The sequence below is a fragment of the Chlorocebus sabaeus genome, chromosome 29 (genome assembly GCF_047675955.1).
Source record: "Chlorocebus sabaeus isolate Y175 chromosome 29, mChlSab1.0.hap1, whole genome shotgun sequence".
Classification (NCBI taxonomy): Eukaryota; Metazoa; Chordata; class Mammalia; order Primates; family Cercopithecidae; genus Chlorocebus; species Chlorocebus sabaeus.
The window spans coordinates 5,712,368-5,740,279 of NC_132932.1; the positions used below are offsets into that span (position 1 = coordinate 5,712,368).

Here is a 27,912-nt window from a genome sequence, read left to right on the forward strand (position 1 = left end):
ATTATTTTCTAAAACAGTTCCAAAAACCTCTCCTAATTGATCTCTGCAGAAGAAAAAACAACTATAATAATTTATCTGCTATGTGACTCAAGTCACAGACTTTTGTCACTGGCCTCAGATATTTCATTAAGCCAAAGGCTGGTTCTTGATGGTGTTCACCCCATGGCATCTCTGGCTGGGGGCAGAAGAGGGACAAGGACTAGTTATGCAGGGCACCTCCTGGAAGCCAGCAATTCCGTGAAAAGACAAATTGATCAGACTTAACTACCCAGGATGAAAATGCTCTCTTCTTGTAAAAGTCACCCTTAAGTTTTGGCTTGTTAACAAAAGAAAAAAAAATCATTAATGTTTCACACACACACATACACATACATACACACACACAACACACACAGCCTCCACAGGTGAGCAAAAACTCATGTATTATTTAATAAATGTTATTTAGGTCTAGAACATATTATGATAAATGGTTCTCTCAGAAAAATCTACGAGGCAGAAAACTGTATGTAAAATAACACTGTGGAGAGTACTTCAGTGAAGCAGTTGCTAACAAAACCCATACAAAATAAGATTTTTTTAGGTAAGCCATATCATGTAGATTTCTAAAAATATTTATTGTAAAGTGACAGTACACAATGGTAGTATTAGTTGTATCTATTTAGAGGAAATAAGAGCATCATATCTACCTTGGTCTTAACTGAAAGAAAAATATACAGTACCTGTTTACTATATGACTTAAATAAATAGGGCAAGAACATTTTAACACAGCATTTTGCTGCCATCTGCTGGTAAGGCATGAGCATGAGCTACTAATGTTTATGTTGGGCAGATACTGCTGAGCCCTCAAGTCACTCAAGCCTGTTTCAGGTGCATCGCTCACCAAAAGTTTGAAATCAGGCGTGAAATCTACAAGATGCTCTCCCATTCAAATGAAACAAAAAATCTTGCCAAAGGTCATTTCAAATCTATACCTGGCCAGTCAACTGCTTGCAGATACTCCCTCTTAATCTGCAAGTGAAATTTAAGAATACCTTCTTTCACTTCTCCCACCTTTCAGCCACCAGCGGTGCTTTTAAAGGAGCCAGCCAACATCCTTATTTGCATCCTATACTCGTTCTATTTGACGGTAAAATTAAAATTATGTTACAAAACACTGCACTTGCATCTTTGGTTTCCATTTCAGGTCTCTTTTAGGTTCTATGTACGTTTTGATGCTACACTGAGCTAAGGAAAAATAGAGATTAACACACACAACAATGACCTGCTTAGTCTCTGTTAAAACCAAAAGGGAGATTAGAAAGCAAATGAAAATGCAAACAAAATGTAATTTAAAGATTATTAGCCCATGAAATAAGGTAAGAAAAATATGTCATTTGTAATAGCAACAAAAACTACAAAACACCTAGACAGAAATTCAGTAAGAAATGTATAAGACATGTGAAAAGAAAACATTAATTCAACTCATGTCATCTGTATTCATTCAAATGTCCCTTTATCAAAAAAAGAAAAGCCTCCCCTAAACATTTCATCTAAAACAGCAACCTCACCAAACTAATTACTTTGTCCCCTTATCGAATATTTTCTCCCCAGGTAGAACTTATTTTAAATAAGCTGTAGCAAAATCTCAACGGGTTCATTTAAATTTACTGGGAAAAAAAATGTAATGTATATAAACAGAAGCAAAGAAGCATTCCCTACGAATATGAGGGGATTTTTTTTTTTTTTTCTAACAGCTTTATTGAGGTAAAATGCATTCACTTTAAGTGTACAGACTGATTAGCTCTGATAATTGTATACAGGTATATAACCCACCACCCTATTTATAATATAGAACATTCCATCATCTCAAAAAGTTCCTTCATCTCTCTTTAGCCCTTCCCAGACTCTGGGTCCCATGCAAACCACTGGTCAACAAAAAGTTTTCTCTTTTCTGGAAATTCACATTAATAGAATCATATGTAGACTTTTGTGTTTGACTTACTTCACTTTGCATTATGTTTCTGAAATATTTCCACGTTGTATTAACAGTTCATTCTTTTGTATTGCTGGATAGTACCGTATACTATAGATATATAGTTTTTCTAATCCATTTATGAGAAGATGGACATTTGAGTTATTACCAATTTGAGGCTATTTGAATAATGCTATCATGAATCAATACATGAGAGAGAAGGAGAGAGGGACAGTGTGTGTTTTCATTTCACTTGGGTTTAATATCTACGAGAGACTTGCTGGGTCATATGTTAAATGCACATTAAACTTTTATAAGTGGCTTTTTAAATGGCTATACCATTTTACATTCTCACCAGCAATGGATGAGTTCAAATTGTTCTACATCTTGGTATCATTAGTAATTTTAATTTCACTCATTCTAGACAGGTAGAATCGTGACTTTTCCATTTCCCAAATAACTAGCTATACTGAACTTATTCATATACTTTGTTTTGTGAATTGTCTGTTCACATCCTTTATCTACTTTTATTGGTTGTCTCCTCATTAATGAGTTGTACAAATTCTATGTATATTCTGGATACAAGCCTTTTGTCAGATGTGTTTTGTAAATATTTTCTCCTAGTTTGTTGCTTGCCTTTTCATTTTCTGTATTATGTTTTGAAGAGCAAGACTCTTGATTTTGATGAAGTCCATTATTTATTTTACAGTTTGTGGTTTTGTATCTTATTTTAAAAATCTTTGCCCAATGCAATGTCACAAAGATTTTCTTTTTTCTTCTAGGAATTTTGCACTTTTAACTCTCACATTTAGATCAATGGCCCATAATTAATTTTTGTGTGTGGTATACCGTAAGTTCGAGGTTGAGTACTTTCCACAAAGATACCTACTTGTTCTAGCGCAATTTGTTAAAACGACTCTTTCCTTAATGATTTACCCTAGTGTCACTGCTGAAAATCAATTTACCATAAAAGTGTAGGTCTATTTCTGAACTGTTTTGTTCCATTGGTCTAAAAGTCTTTCCATACACCAAACCTACACTGTCTTGACTACTGTAGCTTACAATAAGTTTTAATAGCAGGTAGCTTAAGTTCTCTAGCCTTCTTTAAAATTATTAATATTTGGGATAATACATTTTAGAATCAGCTTGTCAATTCTTCAAACAAGTCTGCTGGAATTTTGATTAGAACTCCACTGACTCTAAGTACGGCAACCTCTCTAAAATGATGTAAACAATATTGATTCTTCCAAACCATAAACATGGGATAATTCTCTATTTAGGTCTTAATTCTCTTCAGCAATGTTTTATAGCTTATATACATCATGCATACATTTTGTTAAATTCTTAAATATTTTAAACTTTGTTGCTATTATAATGAGCTAAAATTCCATTTTCCAAATGATGACTGTTGATAGAAATAAAGCTGATTTTTGCATACTGACTTGTGTATTCTATAATCTACCCAAAATCACTTTTAGTTCTAGTACACATTTGTAGGTTTCTTTTTTTTTTTTTTTGAGACAGAGTCTTGCTCTGCCACCCAGGCTGGAGTGCAGTGGCACGATCTCGGCTCACTGCAAGCTCCACCTCCCAGGTTCACACCATTCTCCTGCCTCAGCCTCTCCAGTAGCTGGGGCTCCAGGCGCCTGCCACTACGTCCGGTTTTTTGTTTTTTGGTTTTTTTTTGTAGTTTTTGTAGAGATGGTTTCACCGTGTTAGCCAGGATGGTCTCAATCTCCTGACATCTTGATCCGCCCGCCTCGGCCTCCCAAAGTGCTGTGATTACAGATGTGAGCTACCGTGCCCGGCCTGTAGTTTTCTTGCCAGTGTCTACATGCACAATTATTTTCTCTGCAAGTAAAGACAGTTTGACTTCTTTCTTTCCAATTCATGACCCTTGATTACTGCTCTGCTCTCATTCCACTGGTTAGAACCTACAGTAGAGTGCTGAATAAAGTGGCAAAAGCAGAGACCCTTCCCTTGGTTCCTGATCTTAAAAGGAAAGAAATCAGTAGTTCACCACCCGGGAAGCTGTAGCTTTTCATTGCTTTGGAAATCACCTTCTGCTTCTGGTTTCCTGTCTTTCTCATGAAGGTATTTAAGACTGTCCCATTTTCTGAATCTACTGAAATGACTGTTTGGTATTTATGTTTTATACTAATGTGACAAATTACTTAGCCTATTGATTTTCAGATGTCAAACAAATATTGCATTCCTGGAATAAATACTACTTGGGCATAATATCCTTTTTTTATACACCAATAGACTGAATTTGCCAATATTTTGTTAAGAATTTTTGTATCTGTTGTCATGAAAAATACTGTCCTATAGTTTTCTTCCAAGGTCTTTGTTTGGTCTGTATCAGGGCTACACAAGCCTCATACAACAAGCTTGGAAGTGTTGCCTCCTCTGTCAAAAACATTGTGTAGAATTCTTATTTATGTCCTTTAATATTTGAAATAATTCAATGAGAAGCCAGGTGGGCCTAAAGTGTTCTCAGTCAAAAGTTTCAGTGATTAGCTAGATTTCTTAAATTGATATAAGGCTATTAATCTATTTTTTCCTTGGGTCAGTTTTAGCAATGTGCATCAGGAAATCTGTCCATTTTTCCTAATGGCACACAGGTGCCCATTATACTCCTTATTATCTTTTTGATGTCTAGAGGATCTGTAGAAACATACCCCTTTCCATTCTTTTTAAGTTTTTTTTATTGGTAATATTTTACATGTTTATTGGGTATATGGGAATATTTATTACATGAACAGAATGTGTAATGATCAAGTCAGGGTATTTGTATTATTCATCATCACCTTGAGCATTTATCATTTCTATGAGCTGGGAACATTTCAAGTCTTCTCTTGCAGCTACTCTGAGATACATAATACACTGTTGCTAACTATAATCACCCTATTCTGCTATTGAAAGTCAGAGCTTATTTCTTCTAACAAATGGTACCCATTAACCAACCTGTCTTCATCTCCTCCTACCACCAACATACCCTTCCCAGCCTCTTGTTATCTATCATTCTATTCTTTACTCCCGAGAGGCCAACTTTTTTAGCTTCCACATGAGTGAGAACGTAATGTGCTTATTTCACCTCGCATAATGACCTCCAGTCATCTATGTGGCTGCAAATGATCTCACTTTTTTATGGCCCAATTTTATTCTATTGTGTGTATATATACCACGATGGACACTTAGGTTGATTCCAAATCTTTGCTATTGTGAATAGTGCTGTAATAAACACACAAGTGCAGGTATTCCTTTGACATACTGATTTCTTTTCCTTTGGATACTCAGTAGTGGGACTGCTGGATTACATGTATTTCTATTTTTAGTTTCTTTGAGAAATGTCCAGTTTTCCACAGTGGATGTACTAATTTACAGTCCCACCAACATCATATTAAGAGTTTTCTTTTCTCTGCCTCTTCGCTGGCATCTGGTATTTTTTGTCTTTTTAATAGTAGCCATTATAACTGGGATACGATATCTCATTGTGGTTTTGATTTGCATTTCCCTAATGATTAATGATGTTGAGCAATTTTTCACACACCTGCTGGACATGTGCATGCCTTCTTTCAAGAAATGTCTATTTGTGTCCTTTGCTAACTTTTGTTTTTTTGAGATGGAATTTCGCTCTCGTCACCCAGGCTGGAGTGCAGTGGCGCCATCTCGGCTCACTGCAAACTCTGCCTCCCGGGTTCAAGTGATTCTCCTGCCTCAGCCTCCCGAGTAGCTGGGATTACAGGCACCCACCACCACGTGGGCCCAGCTAATTTTCATAGTTTTAGTAGAGATGGGGTTTCACCATGTTGGCCAGGCTGGTCTTGAACTCCTGGCCTCAGGTGACCCACCCGCCTCAGCTTCCCAAAGTGCTGGGATTACAGGTGTGGGCCACCGCGCCTGACTTGCCCACTTTTTAATCAGATTATTTGTTGTTTTTACTGTTGACTTCCTTGTATATTCTGGATATTACAATTTCCCTTGTCAGATGAATAGTTTGCAAATATTTTCTCCCATTGAACAGGCTGTCTCTTCATTCTATCAATTGTTCCTTTTGCTGTATAGAGGTTTTTCAGTTTCTAAAATATAGACCCGTTTGCCTATATTTTAGGTGTCTGTGTTTCTGAGGTCTTAGCCATAAAATCTCTGCCTAAACCAATGTCCTGAAGCATTTTCCCTGTTTTCTTCCAGTAGATTTGGGGTTCCAGGTCTTATGCTTATGTTTTTCATCCATTTTGTGTTGTTTTGCATATGGTGAGAGACAGGAGTCAGGTTTTATTCTTCTGCATATGGATATCCAGTTTTCCCAGCAACATTTACCTGAAGAGGGTGTCCTTTCCCCAATGTACGTTCTTGTTATCTTTGTCGAAAATCAGTTTGCTATAAATACACAGATTTCTGGATTCTCTGTTCCATTGGTTTGTGTTTTTAGGTCAATACCATGCTGTTTTGGTTACTAGAGCCTCGTAGTATATTCTGAAGTCAGGTAGTATGATGTCTCCAGCTTTGTCCCTTTTGCTCAGGATTGCTTCAGCTATTCAGGCTCTTTTTTGGTTCTTTATGAATTTTAGGATTGTTGTTTCTAATTTCACAAAAAGTGACGTTGGTATTTTGATAGAAATTGCCTCAAACCTACACATTGCCTTGGACAGAAGAGTCATTTTAACAAAATTAATTCTTCCAATCCATGAGCATGGGATGTCTTTCCATTTGTTTGTGTCCTCTTCAATTTGTTTCATCAGTGCTTTGTACTTTTCCTTGTAGAGATCTCTCATCTTCTTGGTTAAATTTATGCCTAGGTTTTTTTTTTTGTTTTTTTGTTTTTTGTTTTTTTTGTAGCTATTATGAGTGAGAATACCTTCATGATTTCTTTTTTTGCCTGTTTCATTACTGGTATACAGAAATGCTACTGACTTTTGTATGTTGATTTTGTATCCTACAACTTTACTGATTTATCAGATCTAAGAGTTTTTTAGGTAAAGTCTTTAGGTTTTTCTAGACATAGATCATATCAGCAGCAAAGAGGGACAATTTGACTTCCTCTTTTCCAATTTGAATGCCTTTTATTCCTTTCTCTTGCTTGACTGCTCTGGCTAGGATTTCCAGTATTACAGGAAATCTTTCTTCCACTCTTGATATTATGTATCTTTTCTCTTGTTTTTTTTTTTCCCCCCCACCATTCTAGACAAAGATTCATCAATAAAATTGATCTTTTCAAAGAATCCTTTTTTGTTTTTCAGTTCCTTCTATCTTCTCTGTAATTTACCCATTTTCAATTCCACTGATTTCAATTATTCTCTTTATTACTTCATTCCTGTTTTTACTTTGGGATTAACTGGATTCTAGAAGTATACAGAAACTGTTTCAATATAGCTCCTTTCTTTGTGCAATTACTGTCATATATTTCATCTTTATATGTTATAAGCCCAACAACAATTTAATTTCATAATTATTGTCTATTTTTGTTTAAAAGATGAAATGATGACAAAAATATACTGTCTGTGGCAAAACTCCTCAAAGGTAAAAGAACAGCATTTCCTAAAAACTACTGTCAACATTGATGATAGACTTTCAGCTTTTCTGCTACACATTTTTAAAAAGTTATATGTAGCTGTAACCATACTCTAATTACTTAATTGCTTCTCTATATGCGTTGAGAATGCCTACATTTGAAAAATTATATACAATGAAAGATAGGCTTTTTTCAATACATCATGACATTTAGTAAGGTGAACCTTTTATATAGAAAATATTTCCTGCTTTTAAGACTGATTCCTCTGGCCACGTTAAAAGAATTGTATTTAATCTAATTATTAACTAAACTTAATTTAAATGAATAGAGTTAATATAATTTCTATACTGGCAAGAGAAGCTACTGTTTTTAAGACTTCAATACATACTACTAAACTGCTTTCCAAATGTACTCTTGTAAATTCCCATCAATGTGCCAGTTTCACCACATTTGGAATTATCATTTGCAAAATCTTTCATTTTTGAAAAGCTAAAAGTATTTTTCACCATTCTTCTGTGGATTTGATTACCCCCTTATCTCTCACTTTTTTCCCTGTGTTTCACCAAAAGGATTTTACCTATTTTATCGAGACGTTTTCTCAGGTTCCTCTGGGGATCTGCTTTATAGACTTAACTTCTAGATCTTAAGCCAACTTCCCTCAGGCCAATTTGTATAAACACTGAATCTGAAGATGAATAAATGCACTAAGACATTGTCTCTTCAACATTATTTTCTTGAAACGTCCAGCATGGTCTTCGAGTTTTTAGAAGACTCAAAATTGGGAAATGAAGACAATCAGGAGTTTGTTACAATTTTCACCGTTAAAATAGAGACTCTTCCATTATGATTCTAACAGTACACTAACCTGGTCAGAAAGACTACCAGGATTTGTACAGATGTGCTACTATATGCATCCCATTTGTTTTTAAAAACTCAAATAATTTTGGACCATTGCAAAACCCTAAGTTTTCATCATTTTGAAGCAGGATGCTTGAAAGTAAAGCAGGAATATATCACTTATATGCACAGGCCAATGTTCCACTGTCAGTCCTTCATATCCATGTGTTCCCTAGCACAGCATCAACAAACCACAGATGAAAAATAATTTGATTAAAAAATTAGAAATAACAATACAACAATAAAAATACATTTTTAAAAAACAATACAGTATAATAACTACTTACACAGCATTTACAGTGTGTTAGGTATTATAAGTAGTTTAAAGATGATTTTAAAGTATACAGGAAGATACGTGTAGGTTATACGCAAATACTATGCCATTTTCTCCCAGGGACTCGAGTATCTGTGGTTTTGTTACACTGAGGGGGTAGTTCTGGAACCAATCCCCTGTAGACACCAAAGGACAACTGTGCTCTCCAATATGGCAGCCACTTGTCACACGTAACATTTAAAACATGGCTAGTGTGTCTGAGGAACTGAACTTTTTAATTAACTTGGCTGAAATTTAAATAACCACACCTGCTATGGACAGCACAGGCTTAGATTAAACTAGAAAGAGAGCCACACTGTGTTTTCCTTTTGGAATATAGGTAGTGTCAGTTACCCAACTCAAACTCGCTCACGTTCTCAACAAAATTGGATTTCTCCAGAAGCGCCAGCAAGTGTGGCTTCACGTGGTCGCTCCCCACCAGGCTGTCTGTGGTCACAATGCTTTCTCCAAACTATGGTCACAGACAATCTCTTTCTCTGATTTTGGCTAGCTCTGTGTGATCACTGGTCGATGGTTTCACTAGGCAGGTATCTGAATTTAACACGAGTAAAATCTGACCCATCAATATATTTGAGTAATTTCTAGTTGGGTGAGTGACTGGTATTAGATACCTATGTCCCATTTAATAAACTGCATCTGGCTATCTTCACTCCTGTTCCTTTGCTAATCTTTATTTCAATTAACAACAATCTTCCTAATCCTCAGGCCAAAACCTCAATCATTCTTGATTTATTTCACTCTCACCTCACATCCCAGCTAATTTTCTTGCCTTAGGGCTTACGCCCTTCTGATATGTCCACATACTACAACCAGCTAGATTACTAAACCACGAATCTGTTCTCCCATTCCTCTGTCAAATGTTTTGACACCTCACCAATGTCCCTACAATTACTGGATATGTTCCAATCCTACTGAACATTTTTCAGCTCCTAAAACCAAAAGTGTTCCTTCTTTCCTTCAACCCGTCACATGTAGTGTACCCTGAGTTGGAATAATTCCACACCTCCATCCTTCCAGTCTCCATCCTTGCCTCACCTTTCCAGATTTCCACTCCAACCCTGCTTTATCTAGGAAGCCTTCCTTGCACTCATCCACCCACCCCAGCAGACAGCAAGGATCTTATTACACATGGCACTTAAATTCACTCTTTTGGAACTGCCTTGTTTTCTTAGGGGCAATACAGAATTATAGGTAAGACAATGGTTTGAATGCCAGCTCCACTGCTTATGAAGTAATGACCTTGGGTGAATTACTTACTCTTCTGTAGCTTAGAATTTTTAATGTAAAAACTGATAATACTTACTATCCTAAAAGAGCTGTGAGGAATTTGGCATATACTAAACCCTCAATAAATGTTGGCTATAACTCTATCCCCCAGCAGATGATGAAATACCAGAAGGAGAGCCCCATATTTGCTCATTTATGCATCTTGGGGCCCAGCCCTGGGCCTGGCATCTATTAGGCGCTCAATTAACATTTGCTGAATACATAGTTTATAAGGGATCAACTGGCCACCTTGTCTATCTACATATATGAATTCTTGTTCTTTCTTTCTGTCTCTACACACACACACACACACACACACACACACACACACACACACAGAGCAGGGTGAGAAGGTGAGGGAGAGTGAAAAGTCAAGTCTTGTTTCTTATGAGCTTTTCCACTCACTGTTCCCTATTGAGATCTTTGACTTCCTTTTGGTTTACTATGCACCACAAAATAAGCTACTAACAGGAAGAGCCAATCTGACTGGAGTTCACAAAGTTTTAAAGAAATCATTGTTTTGAGGCCGGGTGCAGTAGCTCATGCCTGTAATTCCAGCACTTTGGGGGGCTGAAGTGGATGGATCACCTGGGATCAGGAGTTCGGGACTAGCCTAGCCAACATGGCGAAACCCCATCTCTACCAAAAAAAAAAAAAAAAAATTAGCCGGGTGTGGTGGCACACATCCGTAGTCCCAGCTACTTGGAAGGCTAAGGCAGGAGAATCGCTTGAACTTGGGAGGTGGAGGTTGCAGTGAGCCAAGATCACGCCACTGCACTCCAGCCTGGGTGACAGACCGAGACTCCATCTCAAAAGGAAAGGGAAAAGGAAAGGGAAAGGGAAAGGGAAAGGAAAGATAAACTACCTTGTTTTGCAAGTAACAGGTATGGCTGAGGCAGGAGGACAGCTTTAGCCCAGGAGGTAGAGGCTGCGGTGAGCTATGATTATGCCACTACACTCCTGGGTGTGCCACTGCACAGCCTGAGTGACACAGGGAGACCCTGTGGGAGGTGAGGGATGTATGATGTATTCAAGCGACTTCCTAATCCCACCAAAAGGCAGCCCATTTCCAATCTTTTTTGATAAAAGCAAAGATTAGTCTTGTCTCTGTAAAACTGAGGAACAATTACTTTAGATAATTGGTGTTAGTTTTTGCTCTCTTTCTTGGTGGAAGCAAAACAGATACAGGTTCTACCCTCAAGAAGCTTTAGACTAATCAAAGATACAGACATTAAATAAAGATCTATAAAACAATTCATTGTGCTCATGACAGCTGTAATAATAAAAAGTACAGGGAACAATAATATCATATAACAGAAGGATAACATTACACAGGGAACAATAGTATCACATAGCAGGGATATATACAAGGATTCTAGGTGACCTGGTCTGGCTGGTAAGAGAAGGTTTCCCTGAGAAAAGGATCAGTGAGAGCTGAGAGAGAAGCAGGCAGAGCAACGTGATGGGGCAGGGGTGGGGAGTGAGCAGAAGAGTGATCCAAGAGGGTCCCAGGCCAAAACCTTTGCACTCAGCGACTCTGAAAGAACGCAGAGGGGCTGTGGCTCAAAGCTGCAGCTGGAAACGTAAGAGGAGCCAGGCATTGCAGGACCATGTGGATCACATTATAAACTTTCAATATCATCGTAAGAGAAATAGGAAACCAATTATGGACTTTTCTTTTTTTTTTTTTTTTTTGAGACGGAGTCTCGCTCGGTCGCCCAGGCTGGAGTGCAGTGGCCGGATCTCAGCTCACTGCAAGCTCCATCTCCCGGGTTTACGCCATTCTCCGGCCTCAGCCTCCCGACTAGCTGGGACTACAGGCGCCCGCCACCTCGCCCAGCTAGTTTTTTGTATTTTTTAGTAGAGACGGGGTTTCACCGTGTTAGCCAGGATGGTCCCGATCTCCTGACCTCGTGATCCACCCGTCTCGGCCTCCCAAAGTGCTGGGACTACAGGCTTGAGCCACCGCGCCCGGCCCAATTATGGATTTTTAAAAGGAAATATTTTTATTTCCATTTTAACAGGTCACATTATTTAGAGACAGGTTGGGAGGGCGCAAGACTGGAAGCAGGGATGGAAGAGACCACTGTAACAGTCCTGGTGAGGAATGTTTCCTGGTCCAAGAATGGGGCAGCATCTCCAGGGAAAGGAAGTGAAAAGATCTGACAACTTTCTAGGAGGCAGAATCAATAAGACTTAGCCATCAGTCATATTGGAGGTAAAGAAAAGGTACCAAGGATGGTTTCTAGATTCCTGGCATGGCAATCAGAGGCTGTGGTGTCATTTGCTAGAATGAACACCGTAGTGAGAATATGAACACAGCTTGTGCTGTGCTGACGACGTCTATGAGCCATGGGAGTGCAGAGGTTAAACACACTTGGCTACACTGGTCTAGAGGTCACAAGCCAGGACTAGACTAAATACAGAGCACACCTAAGCACCAAAAGTGGCCATAAGCAAGTGGGGCAGTAGGTGTTTTCTTCTACTAATTTTTTAAAGTTGGTTCATAATACACTAGGTGAAACACTCTCTGAAACTCTTATTCTACTAGGGAAAGGGTATCAGGTAGGAGGTGCTATATAAAAACAAATATAGGGCTTATCCAAAATATTTGTTGTTTTAAATAAAAACTCAGAAATGGAACCACACATATATGAAACTCTTATATCTGACCTAGCAGTGCACGGTAATGAAGAAAGAAGGCATGATTTAGGCTATCTTCATGGAAAAAAAGGGAAACTTTACCAGGATACCTCATATACACCAAATCCAATTCTGAACAGATAAAAAACCTAAATGTCATAAAACATTTTAGAAGAAAATAAAGGCAAATAATGACCCTGCAGTATATTTCGTAAACAAGACACAAAGGGCACAAACTATAAGGCTAAAGAAAACCATAATTCACCTACATTAAAAAGTAGACTTTTGCCCAACAACAGAAACAAGAATGTGAAAAACAAACTACAAAAAGAGAGAAAATATTGCAACATATTAACAAAGGAGAATATATAAACAATCCCAACAACTCAATAAGACAAAAAGCCCAGTCTTTCAATGTCTGTTACTCATGTCATTTTTTCAAAGAAAAAAAAAAAAAAAAAAGAGAGGCAGGCATATCACACCAGGAAGGAGAAAACCATCTGGTAGTACATCACTACAAAGGCAGGTGAACAGGCACTATCCTGCCCTGTCAGTAAGGACATAAAATGATGACAATCTCTTTGGAGGACAACTTGCCAATATCCATAAAAAATGTTTTGACTTGGCAAATGCACTTCTAGCACTTAGTCAAGAAATAAACTCTCACATAATGTAATATGATCAGTCAAGGACATTCTCTGTAATGTTTCTAGTAGCAGAAAAATGAAAACGTAAAATGTCCGACAATAGAAAGTAAGTGTAAATACATTACATCTATACGATGGAATCTGAGACAGAGTCCTATGCAGATAAGGAACTATCACTAAATTAACTGTCATGTGAAAAAATCAAGAGGTGGAACAGAACGTTTGAAAAAGGGAGCTGGCTACAAGGTAGAAAATGGAAAAATATTTCTGCCTACATGCATAGACTATCTCTGGATGGTACAAAAGAAACCAGTGAAAGAGATGGCCTTTAGGAAGAAGAGTAAGGGACTGGGGCTAAAAGTTAGAGATTTGCCCCTCATTGATCAGTCTATAGCAGCTTTAATTTGCTTTTTAACCATGTATGTATACACTACCTTTTAAAAAACAAAATCTCCTGCTGTGAACATTTCAGCCATTCTCAAAAAATAAAAGAGAATAAACAAACGATAGTATATCCATACTTATCAATACTATATTCAGCAGCTGAAAAGAAGAGTGAATCAATATGTATTAATAGAACCCACAGAAGGTTTCTTTGGGGATAATGAAAATGTTTTAAAATTGACTGTGGTGATGAATATCCAACTCTATGAATATGCCAAAAGCCATTAACTGTACACTTTAAATGAGTGAATTCTATGGCATTTGAATTATATCTCAATAAAGCTATTAAAACATATATAGATATACAGTCATATACTGCTTAACAACAGGGATACATTCTAAGGACTAGGTTGTTAGGTGATTTCGCTCTTGTGTGAACATCATAAAATGCACTTACACAAACCTAGATGGCACAGCGTACTACACACCCAGGTTATATCATATTGCCTACCATTCCTAGGCCACAAGCCTGTACAGCATGTTACTATACTGAATACTGTAGGCAACTGTAATACAATGGTATTGGCGTACCTAACCATAGAAAACGTACAGTAAAACATGGTATTATAATTTTACGGGACCACCATTGTAAATGGGGTCCATGATCGAGCAGAATGTCCTTATGCTGCATGTAACCAGATACATACACATACACAGAGAGAAAGATTCAGAAACTTTAGCCCAGGCTGGTCAACCTGCAGCCCAGGACAGCTTTGAATGCAGCCTGACACAAATTCATAAACTTTCTGGAAACATTATGATAATTGTTCGCTTTTTTTTTTTTTTTTAAAGCTCATCAGCTATTGTTAGTGTTAGTACATTTTATTCGTGGCTCAAGACAATTCTTCTTCCAATGTGGCCCAGGGAATTCAAAAGATTGGACACCCGTGCTACAGCCTCTAAGCCCCTCACTGGTTTTTTTCTTTTTTTCACCCCACATTGGTTTTGATAAAGTTTTATTGGAACACTGCCACATCCATTAATTTACATACTATCTGTGGCTGCCTCCATGCTATGACAGCAGAGCTGGGTAGTTACAAAAGCCACTATGGCATACAAAGTCTAACATGTTTACTATCTGGCCTTTTACAGAACAAGTTTGCAGACCCCTGTTATTAAAAAGTCTTTAAGTCAGTTGTATAAAAAACAACAGTTGTAGAATTACACAGTCAGTATATTATCGATGTTCAAAAACCACACACAACATAATACCACAGAATTTTTCTTTTTTTTTTTTTTTTGAGACAGTTTCACAGTTTTGCCCAGACAGGAGTGCAGTGGCGTGATCTCGGCTCACTGCAACCTCCACCCACCAGGTTCAAGCGAATCTCCTGCCTCAGTCTCCTGAGTAACTGGGATCACAGGTGCCCGCCACCATGCCCAGCTAAATTTTTATTTTTAGTAGAGATGGGGTTTCGCCACCTTGGCCAGGCTGGTCTTGAACTCCTGACCTCAGGCGATCCACTCACCTTGACCTCCCAAAGTGCTAGGATTACAGGCGTGAGCTACTGTGCCTGGCCATATGACTGAATTTCTATGAGTTCATGTAATAGTGTTAGGAAATACTCAAGAAGGGTAAGCACTAAACCAAATGTATACCCAGTTACATCCACACAGAGGCAGACGGACAAGGATTAGGGTTAGTCAAAGGGGACTTTGGCTTTATTTGTAATTTAACTGAAGATTTGCTTTGTTTGAAAGAGACAATATTCATGTATTACTTGAATAACAGAATATTTTTTATTAACTTTTTTTAAAGTGAGGCTGGCAGAAGTGAAAAGCAACAGGACTAGGTGGAATAAACATTGTGAGCCCTGATCTTGGTCTTAATGTCATGAAACCCTGCATAAAATTTTAACCGTTCTGACTTTACACCCACCTTTTACTTTTTACATATCTTTTTCCTGGCATTCCACTTCTATTTCCCTTTCATCAACTTCAGAACTGAGGTTTTTGTGTTATAAGGTGAAATTACATGGAAGACAAGCTACAAAGTAGGCACAGGCCAGAGAATTTCTGGGTTCTGACAACGGTCAACTATTTCAGGCAAATAGTTCCCATTTCAAGGCCCCTGGGCCATGCGGCTACTCCTAATCTCAGTGTTAGCACGCCTTGCCATCAGTCCATCCTGTTAGCCTTTGTATTCATATTATTCACATGACCCTCATAAGAATTCTAGAACTTCCAACATTTTTCTGCATCTCAAAATGCAAGTAAGTTTGGCTAGTTTTGTAACAAAGTGCACCTTAGCAGGGAAACTAAATCACTTCTAATGAGCAATTAAAGCCCTAGAATGGCACGTATGTAATTTGAGTCCCCAACCAAGCTGCTTTCAACCATAATTTACAGAGATAATATGGGTATACATGATCAAATATATATAAAATCCATCTCTAGGAAAATAAAGTAGGTTGAAATTCAACTGGAGAAAGCAGTTTTGGACAATTATTGGTTTAAAAACCATGGGAATGGACAGTTTTTTGAAGCAAAAACATTAATATGTCAAATATAGTTTCCAATTGCATGTATTTATACAAAATTAGATCTCAGATAACCAATCTTCTTACAGTATACCTACAAACTATGTACAGTTTCTGGAAAAAACAAGTGCTCTAAAATAACAAAGGAAAGCATCTAAAAGAAAAAGATAAGGATAGGGTATCATTAGGCCATGATGTTTAAAGGACTGGTGCTCGGTGTATATGCTTGAGCAATAATCAACAGGGGAAACTTGTGTAATTCTCCAATTATGAGTATACCACAGCCACTTCTGCTTCTGAAACAAAAGCAATTGGACAACCTGAAGAAAGGTTGCTTAGCTGAAATAACCTGGGCAAACCTGGCTGTACAGAAACTACAGTTTCAGGGAAAATAATCCATTCATAAAACTGATCTTTTAAATAATCTGGTTTTAAACAAAAAGGCACACTTATAGCAAATCTTCACAAAGGAGAGAGAATAAAATGTTGAGTATTAACAGAAAAGAAGCATTAAAAATTACACATAGACACATTTTAAACTAAAAATAATTTATGCTTCTCCTTGGGGAAAAAGATTTGCTTCTACAAAACTCACCTCCGTGTTCTAGAAAAACCCGAACACATCTTTCCTTTCCTCTTGCTGCAGAGAAATGAAGCAGAGTCCAGCCATTAGCATCTCGGCCATTTGGAGAATAGCCTTGTTCTAACATCTTTCGCACTGTGTGGACATCTCCAGCAGCCACCGCAGCCTGAATCTGCAACTCTTCCTGGAGTTCAGGGTTCCTTCGACAATGATGGTGTAACATCCTAGCTGAGTCCACTTTTTACAAAGGATTCATTAGGTCACGGGGAACAGCCTTTAAGAAGAGAAGGTAGAAAATGTAAAATTTAGAATAGCTGGTTCCTGATACTGTGTCCATTAAATATTACAGAACATTCCATTTGCTAAATCAGTAAACCTTACTAATGACAGTGCATACTACTAGCCGGGTGTGGTGGTGCACACGTATAGTCCCAGCAACTCAGGAAGCTGAGGTGGGAGGATTACCTGAACCCAGGAGATCAAAGCTGCAGTGAGCCATGACAGCACCACTGCACTCCAGTCTGGACCACAGAGCAAGACCCCATCTCAAAAAAAAAAAAAAAAAAAAACACACACACAAAAAAACTAGCAAGATGATACAATATATTTTAAAACCTTAAGAATCTAAACAATCAGGCCAGGCACAGTGGCTCACGCCTATAATCCTAGCACTCTAGGAGGCCAAGGCAGGCGGCTCACTTGAGACCAGGAGTTCGAGACCAGCCTGGCCAACATGGTGAAACCCCGTCTCTACCAAAAACACAAAAATTAGCTGGGTGTGGTGGCATATGCCTGTAATCCCAGCTATTTGAGTGGCTGAGGCACAAGAATTGCTTGAACCTGGCAGGTGGAGGTTTCAGTGAGCTGAGATTGTACTGCTGCACTCCAGCCTGGGCAACAGAGTGAAATTCTGTCACCAAAAAAAAAAAAAAAAAAAGAATCTAAACAATCTGGTGATTAACCACATGCATACTCTCATAGTTCAGAAAAGAGGACTGTACTAAAACCAAATATAGAATGAAATATCTGGCCAGGCACAGTGGCTCACGTCTGTAATCCCAGCACCTTGGGAGGCCAAGGCAGAAGGGATCACTTGAACCCAGGAGTTCGAGACCAACCTGGACAACACAGTGAGGACACTGTTTCTACAAAAAAAATACAAAATAAAAAAATTAGCCAGGCATAGTAGTGTGCACCTGTAGTCCCAGCTACTCGGGTAGAAGCAGGAGGATCACTTGAGCCTGGATCGAAGCTGCAGTGAGCTGTGATTGTGCCACTGCACTCCAGCCTGGGATACAGAGCAAGACCCTGTCTCAAAAATTAAAGAAAGTAAAATGAGACCTCCTTTATGGAAACAGGAACAGTCCAAAGTGAAATGGTAAAAAGTTGCATCTTACACGTGTATACAAAAACATTTTTAGTGTGTTTTTAAGTTTTTAACTACATACAGCAAACTAAACTAACAAGCTTCTGGAAAGCAACTCCAGGTGTGCTAACTGGAAGGAATAGATTAGACTCATCTCTTAACTAGCAGCCTCTGTTTCTAAAAATTTTTTAAAGTGTGATAAAGCCCTTTAAAGACATTTCTGTTCTCATATGTAGGTTAGACATCTCAGGATAATCTTGCTACCAACAATCATTTATCTTGCAAAAACTTATTATAGACTGTATAAAGGCAAACTTAGGGCTAACTTAAGTTAAATCGTTACAACTTAATAATACAAATATCCTATGTTGTTTTATACATAGGAAATGGTGTCATTACCTACTCATAAGTATCATGACTAAGTGCTCAACCTTAAAAATATCAAGCTACTTCTACAAATAGCTATTTCCTCAGAGAAGATTGCCTCCTTTTTTTTTTTTTTTTTTTTTTTTTTGAGACAGAGTCTTGCTCTGTCCCCCAGGCTGGAGTGCAGTGGCGCAATCTCGGCTCACTGCAAGCTCCGCCTCCCAGGTTCAAGCCATTCTCCTGCCTCAGCCTCCCAAGTAGCTGGGACTACAGGTGCCTGCCATCACACCCGGCTAATTTTTTTGTATTTTTAGTAGAGACGGGGTTTCACCATGTTAGCCAGGATGGTCTTGATCTCCTGACCTCGTGATGTGCACTCCCAAAGTGCTGGGATTACAGGCTTGAGCCACTGCGCCCCGCCACAAGATTGTCTTTCTTCTCTCAATTCCTTCACAAAAATCGTCCCTTCTCAGAAATTTTAAAATGAGAATCCTTTCAGAATAGGTTTTTGCTTATTCTCAGTTATAACAGAAAATGCTGAAGACCATCTGAAGGAACTAATGGAAACTTACTATGCTCACAATCATCCTTAACAGATTTTCTTTTTAATGAAGTGATTATGTTGGCACTTAAAATGAGGTCTACCACACAAGAAAAAGACGGAAACAATATGAAAACAAATCTGGGTTTTCTTTAGTGAGTGGTGTATTTAGTACACATTAACCGATTTAAGAGAGAAGTAAAAAAGTTAAATGAGTTTTCCCCCAGAACAACACAGATGATCAATGACCCTGAGTCAACTCACCTTATGGAAGAGTGTCCCTTCTCCTGATGTATGGATTGCCTAATAACCATTGTGCACATACAGCATCGTGGGGAGGGGCTTCAAAATATGTCCAGCCTGCAGAGCAAAAAAGCCTTCTTGACCTAAAAACAAATAAAAATAACAATCATAGGAAAATTCCTTAAAATAATAATCATAGCTGTCTGTACAGTCTATCTTTTGATGAATTTAAACTTCAGGGCTTTACAATAAATCTGTAGAGCAGAGAAAGAACTCAGATCAACTCTTACAGAAAATAACAAGATTATTTTCTTACAGAAATAATAATCTTGTTATTTTCTGTAAGAAATAATTTAGTTTCAGGATTTTTCCCCCAAAATGCAGCTATTTGAAAAAGAGTAAGTAAAAAAAATAATAAATCACATATTTGGAATTTGGATGCAAGCATAGATTCTTCATTTTCCTCTACTAAGAATATAGTTTCAGACTTGCTTTATCTGAATTACTTTTTAACTGACACCATTAGTCACCTGCACTTTCTAAACAGGACTTAAATGAGAATATGTGTGCATTAAATATAGTAGGTGGCCTGGGTTAAAATAAAATCTACGACAACTAAAAGGAGACTGCGTCTTTAAATGCTTTTTCTTCACATGCCCTAAAGGCATCAAGTCAATCACTTTGAAATTGTTATTCCTCTATGCATACACCAAACTAGATAAAACATTAACAACAGCCTTGCCAGGTTCCCCATGTGAATTCTGAATAAACTCTCTCTACAACTAAAAGAAAAGGGATCATTCTTCTTGTCAATTAAATTCCAGCTCTGTTAATTCCATGAAGGTTAAAGACACAAAGTGACTTCCACACAAAACTCTAGGAATTACGTATTGGGAAAACTACTACCCCATCCCCCGATGGTGGGTGAGCATCACTTAAACCTTCAGACAAGAAAAGGTCAGACCACTTAGCAACCTGGCATGTGGCAGTTGTATGTCCTGCCAGCTGCACACCAGAATTTTCAACCAATCCAAATTGGTATAGTCCACTTCTCTCTTTTCCTTTATTCTCATCTACTTTTCCTTGTCAAACTTCTTCAAGGAAGGTAAACAGTTTGCCAAATTGCTATTTGAAATAAAATTTGTTTTAAAATTCTATTATTATTTCTAAATAAATGAGGCAGACAGGATCAGAACAAATCCTACGAAACAAGCTGTGAAACATGCAAAAAGATCCTTATACAAATGGCTGATTCCAAGACTGGAACATCGCACGGTGCCAGAAAGCAAGGAGGTGCTCAAAGAAAGACACCACGATGGGGGAAGTCAAAGGGACACAGGAGCCAACTGAAAGATCCCTCAATAGCCAAAGAGGGAACAACTGGAGCAATACTTAAAATAGTACCAAATGACAAAGTACGAAGCAGATACCAAGAGTTCACACTGATACAAATAACTGACTGGATAAATAAAGAGGGGGAGAAACACATCTGTTGTTCAGAATTCCAAATAATTTGTATAGATAGTCCCTCCTCAAGGTGGTGACAAACATATATGTTAATACAAGACGTTAATAGGAGAAACTGAGTGTCGAGCATCTAGGAACTCTGTATTGCCTTTGTAATTTTTCTGTAAATCCAAAGCTTTCCTATAATAAATTTTATTTTAAAATGCAAATCAACATCTCCAATGATGAGCCTCACACATTGCCACAAATGAATATGCTACCACTTTTCACATGAGCTACGTCTACATTTCAAGAGTGAACATTACTGGACTTCTCACTTCTAAGTGTGTCCTCAGCACCCCTTGCTTCCCATAAGAAGTAAAAATGACCCAATATAGCTTCAAGCCTGTAAGAATTCCTGTGGTTGTTGCTGGCTTCCAACTACCCATCTCCACGTCCATGGAGGCAGTTGGAGGTGACAGGGAAGAGGGCATGAGAGCTGAGCAGAATAGGAAATGGTGTTAATTTATTAATAACAACAAGAGAAGGCCTGGTGGTAGAAGATGAAGTGGCGAAACTATTTCTCCCCACAAGAAAGATGCACAGGCGGTAGCAACTTGTGATAATTCCATATGAGCTCCTTCAGTCAAACAAACAAATGTCTACGGAATGCTTCACAAGTACTTGGCACAGTGACAGGGTCTGGCCACAGGTAGCACCTCCAGGTGGTATTACAACAGAGTTCTGCATACTTAAAATGAATTTTTAAAAATCCTAGACATTTTAAGATTATTTTTCTCTTTTCTGAAAATACCAAGTGCTATAAACAATAACCACAGGTTTAAACCAAAAAAGTACTCCCTGCATGTACTAGTGCATCAGTGTTTACCAGAAAAAAACATACACACAAGCCATGCACACATGATCCCTATCAGTGCACTGCTTTGAATTGTGACAGACAATAATTTATTATAAAAGACCCCCAAATAGTCAAAAGCATGAACAAGTAATTTCCTCTTGGTATTACTTTATGAGAGCTGCGCCTGACAGAGTAGGGCTAGTCACATGTGTATAAATGAAGAAAAGACCATGGAGCTGAAAAGCAAACACAATATCCAGTGGGAAAGATGTCTATTAAAAAACGACAGAGGAAGTCCAGAGATGAGAATGGAAGAAAGTCTATTTTCCCTCAGGGAGTTTACTAAAAAACTGATAGCTCACGGAAGTCACCAATAAAATAAAAAACGAATACAGCAAAGGAAGTAATTTTCTGGATTTTTTTGTTTTTGTTTTTGTTTTTGTTTTTGAGACGGAGGCTCGCTCTATCGCCAGGCTGGAGTGCAGTGGTATGATGCTGGCTCACTGCAACCTCTGCCTTCAGGGTTCAAGCGATTCTCCTGCCTCAGCCTCCCGAGTAGCTGGGACTACAGGCGCGAGCCACCACGCCCGGCTAATTCTTGTGTTTTTTTAGTAGAGACGGGGTTTCATCATGTTGGCCAGGATGATCTCAATCTCTTGACCTCTTGATCCACCCGCCTTAGCCTCCCAAAGTGCTGGGATTACAGGTGTGAGCCATTGTGCCCGGCCAGGAGGTAATTTTCTAAGTTATGTATGTTCAGCTAAGCTTTTGTGGACTCAGGAGCTACTGATACTCTGAGGGTATGATCTTTAGAAATTCTATTCTAGGTTTCAGTCAGAAGGAAAAAAAAAGCATACAAACAAGGAAGACTTTCTTTTCCACTCGGGGTCAAAATAAAACAATCTAGGCTCCAAGCTTTAGTACTATTGACCATATTAAAAACCACTAATTTAGAAATTCAAATACATTAGCATCTAATTTCCACATAGATGCCAAGTGTAGTTCATTTAAACCCAAAACTTCTTGCTTCACACAGTTAAAAGTCTATACTGATAGAACAGAGTGAAGAATAAAATAAACATAAAACAAAATATGCTTAAGACCTGTCCAAAGTTACAAAACCTTCACCAAATTTGACCATATTTCCCAAATTTCCTTCAGCATAAATGATTAGACATTAATGACTTTTTGCATATTATTATCATTAAAAGTCCACACAGTTTTGATTAAGTGATGTAAACTGAACTGTGCTTTCTGATGTCACATAAACTTAGAAACAAGATATTGGCTTGCTGCTCAAAGAAAGAAATAAGCATTTCTTTGCAAAGTAAACAAAAATACATGCTGCTAAGAAAATAAATGCAATCAGCAACTCCAATGACACTGGGTCTGAGGAAAAAAAAAAATCCTTCAATGGTTCACATTCACAAGATCTAAGAGGGAAGATGGATGCAAAAACACTACACGGCCCTACCAAAATGGAGAACATGGCTGAGACGCCTGTTCACAACCTCTGCTGATAGGATCAGGAGCCTGGAACCCAAAATAAAGTAGAAGTGTTATTTCAGTAACACTCAACAAAACATAGCATAGTGGTTATGTTCTAAAACAAATAAAGGCATTAGTATTTCCTCCAAATTATGGGCCTCCATATAACATAAGGGTTTATTACCATGCACAGCTTATCCATGACTCACATAAATTCCAGCAGAGAAACCAGTAACTTTCATGAAGTGTGGATGAAGCAACAGAAGAAATTTTAGAATTCACTTATCCAGACCCAACTCAAAGCTTAAATCACAAGTATTATAACAATGAGGTCCTGTCAATATTATCCTATTAACCCAGGTCTGCCAACACCATCTTTGCAGCCTCATGTGTCAGTTCCTAGAAAGTTTGCAAGAAAGGAGACAATCATCCTACATAAGAAGTGCATTCAGTTGATTATGAAATGGAAGGCTGCAAGTCAGGTAACAGATATGCCAATATAAATGATATCTGGCTTTAGACCTTTTAGGGATGAGGTGTATCTGTGTCACCAAAGTTAACCATGAATGAATTAAAGAGATATTGTATGTGTCACAGTATTAAATAATTGTAAATGACATCACTTTATGTGTAAAGAATGTAAGTACTGGCCACAGTATACTAAAGATGCATCATTGTATATCTTCAATTAGAATCAATTATTCGCACTACATGATTATAAATCTATATTTGGTGACCAAATAAATTGGACTTTTTTAAAGCCACATGATTGGCAATAGAATTAATACAAAGCTAACTGCCAGGTTAAAAAATGTAAGCTACCTAACTAGCCATGTTGGTAAATAAATACCCAAATTAAATATTCTAAATGTCTGGTATAATCTAGACAAAACTCTCTCAATCATTCTGATATTAGAAACATGACAGACGTTGACAATTTATATATATTCCCTAATCTTAGAAAAACCATTAAAAGATGAGATGATCCAATACTATTTAAGCAACAAGAATGAACTGGCTGAGAGTCAGAGTAAAGCCTTCTCCTCTCTTACCTTATATACTGGACTAGCCATGACTCCCTCCCTTACCATCTCAGGTGAAACTACTTCTTAGAAATGAAAGCATCCTAGAGTTAAATCTAAAGCTGAAAAAATATTTAACTGAGAGGCTTGAATACAAAACACAGTACTTCATTTTGATCTTTAAAACATACTTCAAATATTTTAGCATTTTTTAAAAGTTCTGAAGTAATCATTAGGCCATCTCCCTGGCAACTTCCATACTTACATAATAAAAATTAGCCTTGAAAGATTTCTGCTTAGCTTTTACTGAAATGACGTAGTCAAGTACTCCTGATTCTCTACATATACATACAAAAGCTGCCCTAAGTATTCATCAGGGAACAGTCATTGGTAGATACTGATTCTAAATCCTATTCCCTAGAATCTCGTCTTTTAGCATGCAGTTCCATGTCTCAAGAATATGTATACCGAAGATCCCCTTAAAAACGTCTTTAGCTATGTCTTGAGAATTAACAGAATCAGTAAAGATGCTAATTTCTTTTTGTGGAAGGCAGAAAGTCCAGTGGAACATAGGAAATCAAAAATATTAACTTCGGCTATTTTAAGTACTTCCTTGTAACAAAAATTCCCTAAACAATCTGGGATATTAAAATAACTCAGATTAACAAGTCACTTTATACTTTTGCTACTGGACGTTAGAAAAGTCATTCATTTGGCTAATTGTGGAATTAAACCTTGTATAATTTTCATGCTTATATCCCCTTTTTAGGAATTACACTAATGTCCTAAGTTTACTTTCAGTGCATTTTCAGAAGCAACAACAAAATATGGCAGCAGAAAAGTGATCACATGAATTAGATGCCTAAATTTCAATCTAGCAAACTCTATGTAAAGGTTTTAGAAAGAAAAATCTTTTTTATAGAGTGCTAAAAAATTAAGACCCAGATATGTAAACACACCAAAAGGTTCCTTTGTTTTTAAAATCCTGAGTCAAATGATTAATAAGATATTGTGTAAATTTTTAAAAGCTCTTCTAGAAAATCTGAGGTGTAACAAACATTGTTTGTATCTTTATAAGTTTCAAAGCCCATCCACATTTGTCACACACAAACACACAGAAAGCCCAAAGAGTTAATTACGCCTAGTGCTTCAGGGTAATAATGTTGCCTTCATACCATTCACACTCTTAAGGTACATAGGTTGGCTTTCTAGTAGGAAATAAAATCAAATTATTTTCTGAAACTCATAAATCTCAGGCCAATAATTTACCTTTCTCTACCAAATCGATGTCAGTTCGATAACTCAAAAGATTTTTCTGATGCTGGTAGAAGAAAGGTGATAGGAAAGAATAAGAGGGAAAACAGTAAATTGTGGTTTAATTAAAAACGAAAGTCGTTCAGAATTAACAAGCAATTAACAAGGAATTGAGGAATTCCTACGAGAGTAAGGAAGGGAGGGTAGCTACAAAAAGGTCTCAAAGCCTCAGAGCAGAGTAAATGGCACAGTGTACCAAAAGATAATGAAAAACACAGAAACACACTGTACAGAGAGAAAGTGGGAAAATACGTTCCTGAGTAGAGAAGTTATAAAATGTTAAGGATCAGGCACGGGTAATGTTTTTATTTTTCCTGGGAAACTGGGGGTGGAGGGGTTAGAAAAGGTTGCATTCCCAGGCAACCACCCTGAAAATAAACCACTGCTTAATGAGGTAGGGGCCAGGAATAAACAGTGGGGGAGGGGAGGGCTGGCTCATTACCTTTATAGACGATGCTGGTCAGAGGCACTGTGCCTTCTGCTTCTCTGATAGGTGGGCAGACCCCTTCCTGCTTTCGCGTCCTCTTCAGCCAGCTCAAACCTAGAAAAACAGAAACCAGTGAGTGGTGTAGTGCCTCAGGGGTGAGGAGGAGGGGGCTCTGAAGAAGGGGGAGCTCAGGAAAGGGGATGGAGAGTGGCAAGAGCAGGCAAGAAAAAGCAGAGATTTTCCTCCCTCCTTCCTCAGCCAGCCCTCTTCCCCTCGGGAGAGGTAAAGGACTTTACCTGTCTCCTCAGCTGCTGCTTCTCTTCCTCCTTTCAGCCTCCTCTACACTCACCAACTTCTCCATTGAAGAAATACCCCAGGCAGGGCCGGACCCTGGCGTTCCTGAACCTCCTCGGTGCCTCACGGCCCCAGCCCGGCGAGCATCCGAACAGACGAGCAGGCAAGAGGTGGCGATCCCGGCCGCCGGGCAGCCTTGGGGCAGGGGTGCAGGGAGGCAGGGAGGAAGTCCCGGCTCCGGTGGGGGGGCAGTCCCGGTCCAGGGCTCGGAGCAGGGGGCTGCCGCGCTCCGGGCCAGAGGCTTCCAGCTACGGAGGGACCCAGGAGGTCTCGGGACGGCGAGGTCCCAGGTCATACGGGGCCCGAAGTGCCAATCGTGGGGTCTCCGGACAGGGGGCTTTCGAGATGCACTTTGCACTGGGCCACCCCCGCCCCCTCCCTCCAGCACTTTGGGGTCACTGGGATGGGACCAAGCCTTCAGCAACCAATCAGCGGCCGCAGTGGAGCCTGAGCCTGGAGCCGTAAACCAGGTCCGGGATGGGTGGGGGTGGGGGGAGTGGGGGCGACTTGGTTGGTTGCTTGCTTCCTTCTCTCCTCCTTACCCCCAGCAGCCCCCACCCTCTGCCTGCCGTAAAGTTGCCTCTGCATTCGCGACAGTTAAGGGAGGCGTGCCGAACGAGGCAGAGATTCGTCTCCGATTGGTCTCACTCACTTCCCCCTACAGCTTCCCCGTGGTGTCTTCCGAGGCTCCGCCCCTGGCGGAGGGACTCAAAGCCGTTGCTAAGAGACACTATACGCCGAGCGCGGTCTCTGCGCATGCGGAAGGAGGGGCCAGCTTGTACTTTCTGTGAACTACGGTGGCCCAGAGGGAGCATTTGTGTTCCCTCGAATGGCGGTGTGAAGAGTGTTCGCCTGAGCCAGATCCCAGGCAGGTAACCGGGAGGGGCCGCTGAGCTGGCAGCAGGGGAGGCACGAGTGCGGCCAAATGAGGGACTGGTTCAGGGCTTAAGGTTGGGAGGGCGGCAGGCTCCAGGAAGCAAGAAAAGGGGTGCCCTGTCTCTCCGCCCCGTTCAACGCTTCTCAGGCGCAAGTACCCGGTCTTGGCGCGGCTGTTGGTCCCTGAGACCCCGGTAGCTTCCAGGCTGGCAATGCCTCCCCTAGAGTGGGAGAAGGGCCTGTCTTTGGGATGGCGATGCCGGGCCAAGGACTTTCCTGAAAGGATAGCAACGTTGGCGGGTTCCTGTGAATGAATGGAGAGGGGCGTGGAGAAAATGTGAGATAAACTGATCAAGGCATGTTTATTAAGCACTTTATATTCATCTAGCAAGTGTTTACTGGCCACAGTTCTAGTCTTTGGGGAGACAACAGTGAACAAGATAGTGATTTCGGGGAGACATACACAAAATTATCAGATAGGGATGGGTTATATGAGGAAAATCAAGCAGAATGGTGGGATCGATTTTGACCAGGACGTGATGGGCTATATTAGATAGGTAGTGCCATGGTGTGAATATCCATCCCCTCTATAACTCATGTTGAAATTTAATCCCCAATGTGGCAGTACTGAGAGGTAGAGTCTTTAAGAGGTGGTTGGATCATGAGGGTTCTGTCTTCATGAGTGGATTAATCTATTCATGGGTTAATGGGTTATCATGGAGGTAGAACTGGTGGCTTTTTAAGGAGAGACTTGACAACATGTGAACCTGCTCAGCCCCCTGACCACGTGATACTTTGCAGCGCTGCCTCCAGACACCAGATGTGGTCCGTCAGTCTTAGACTTCCCAGC

General features: G+C 39.2%; 2 protein-coding genes across 6 annotated transcripts in view; one reads left to right on the forward strand and one right to left on the reverse strand.

The window, feature by feature from the left end:
* Positions 1 to 26,810, reverse strand: part of ASB7 (ankyrin repeat and SOCS box containing 7) — a 49,700-nt gene extending 22,890 nt beyond the window's left edge. Inside the window, exons 1-4 of the mRNA XM_007990571.3 lie at positions 26,129 to 26,810; positions 25,848 to 25,946; positions 19,298 to 19,419; positions 16,773 to 17,034 (exon numbers count right to left, since the gene is read on the reverse strand). Coding sequence (XP_007988762.1) covers positions 16,773 to 16,983 — 211 coding nt within the window. The 5' untranslated portion in view covers positions 16,984 to 17,034; positions 19,298 to 19,419; positions 25,848 to 25,946; positions 26,129 to 26,810. The remainder of the gene's footprint in view (positions 1 to 16,772; positions 17,035 to 19,297; positions 19,420 to 25,847; positions 25,947 to 26,128) is intronic.
* Positions 26,811 to 26,920: 110 nt separating this feature from the next.
* The window catches only part of LINS1 (lines homolog 1), a 29,033-nt gene continuing 28,041 nt past the window's right edge, over positions 26,921 to 27,912 (forward strand). For 2 of the 5 annotated variants that reach the window (XM_007990573.3, XM_073012966.1), the window contains exon 1: positions 26,924 to 27,054. The gene's annotated coding sequence lies outside the window, so the exon portion shown is untranslated. Of the gene's footprint in view, positions 27,059 to 27,912 lie in introns of all 5 variants that reach the window. The other 3 variants (XR_005236787.2, XM_037987634.2, XM_007990572.3) reach the window with 3 other exon arrangements.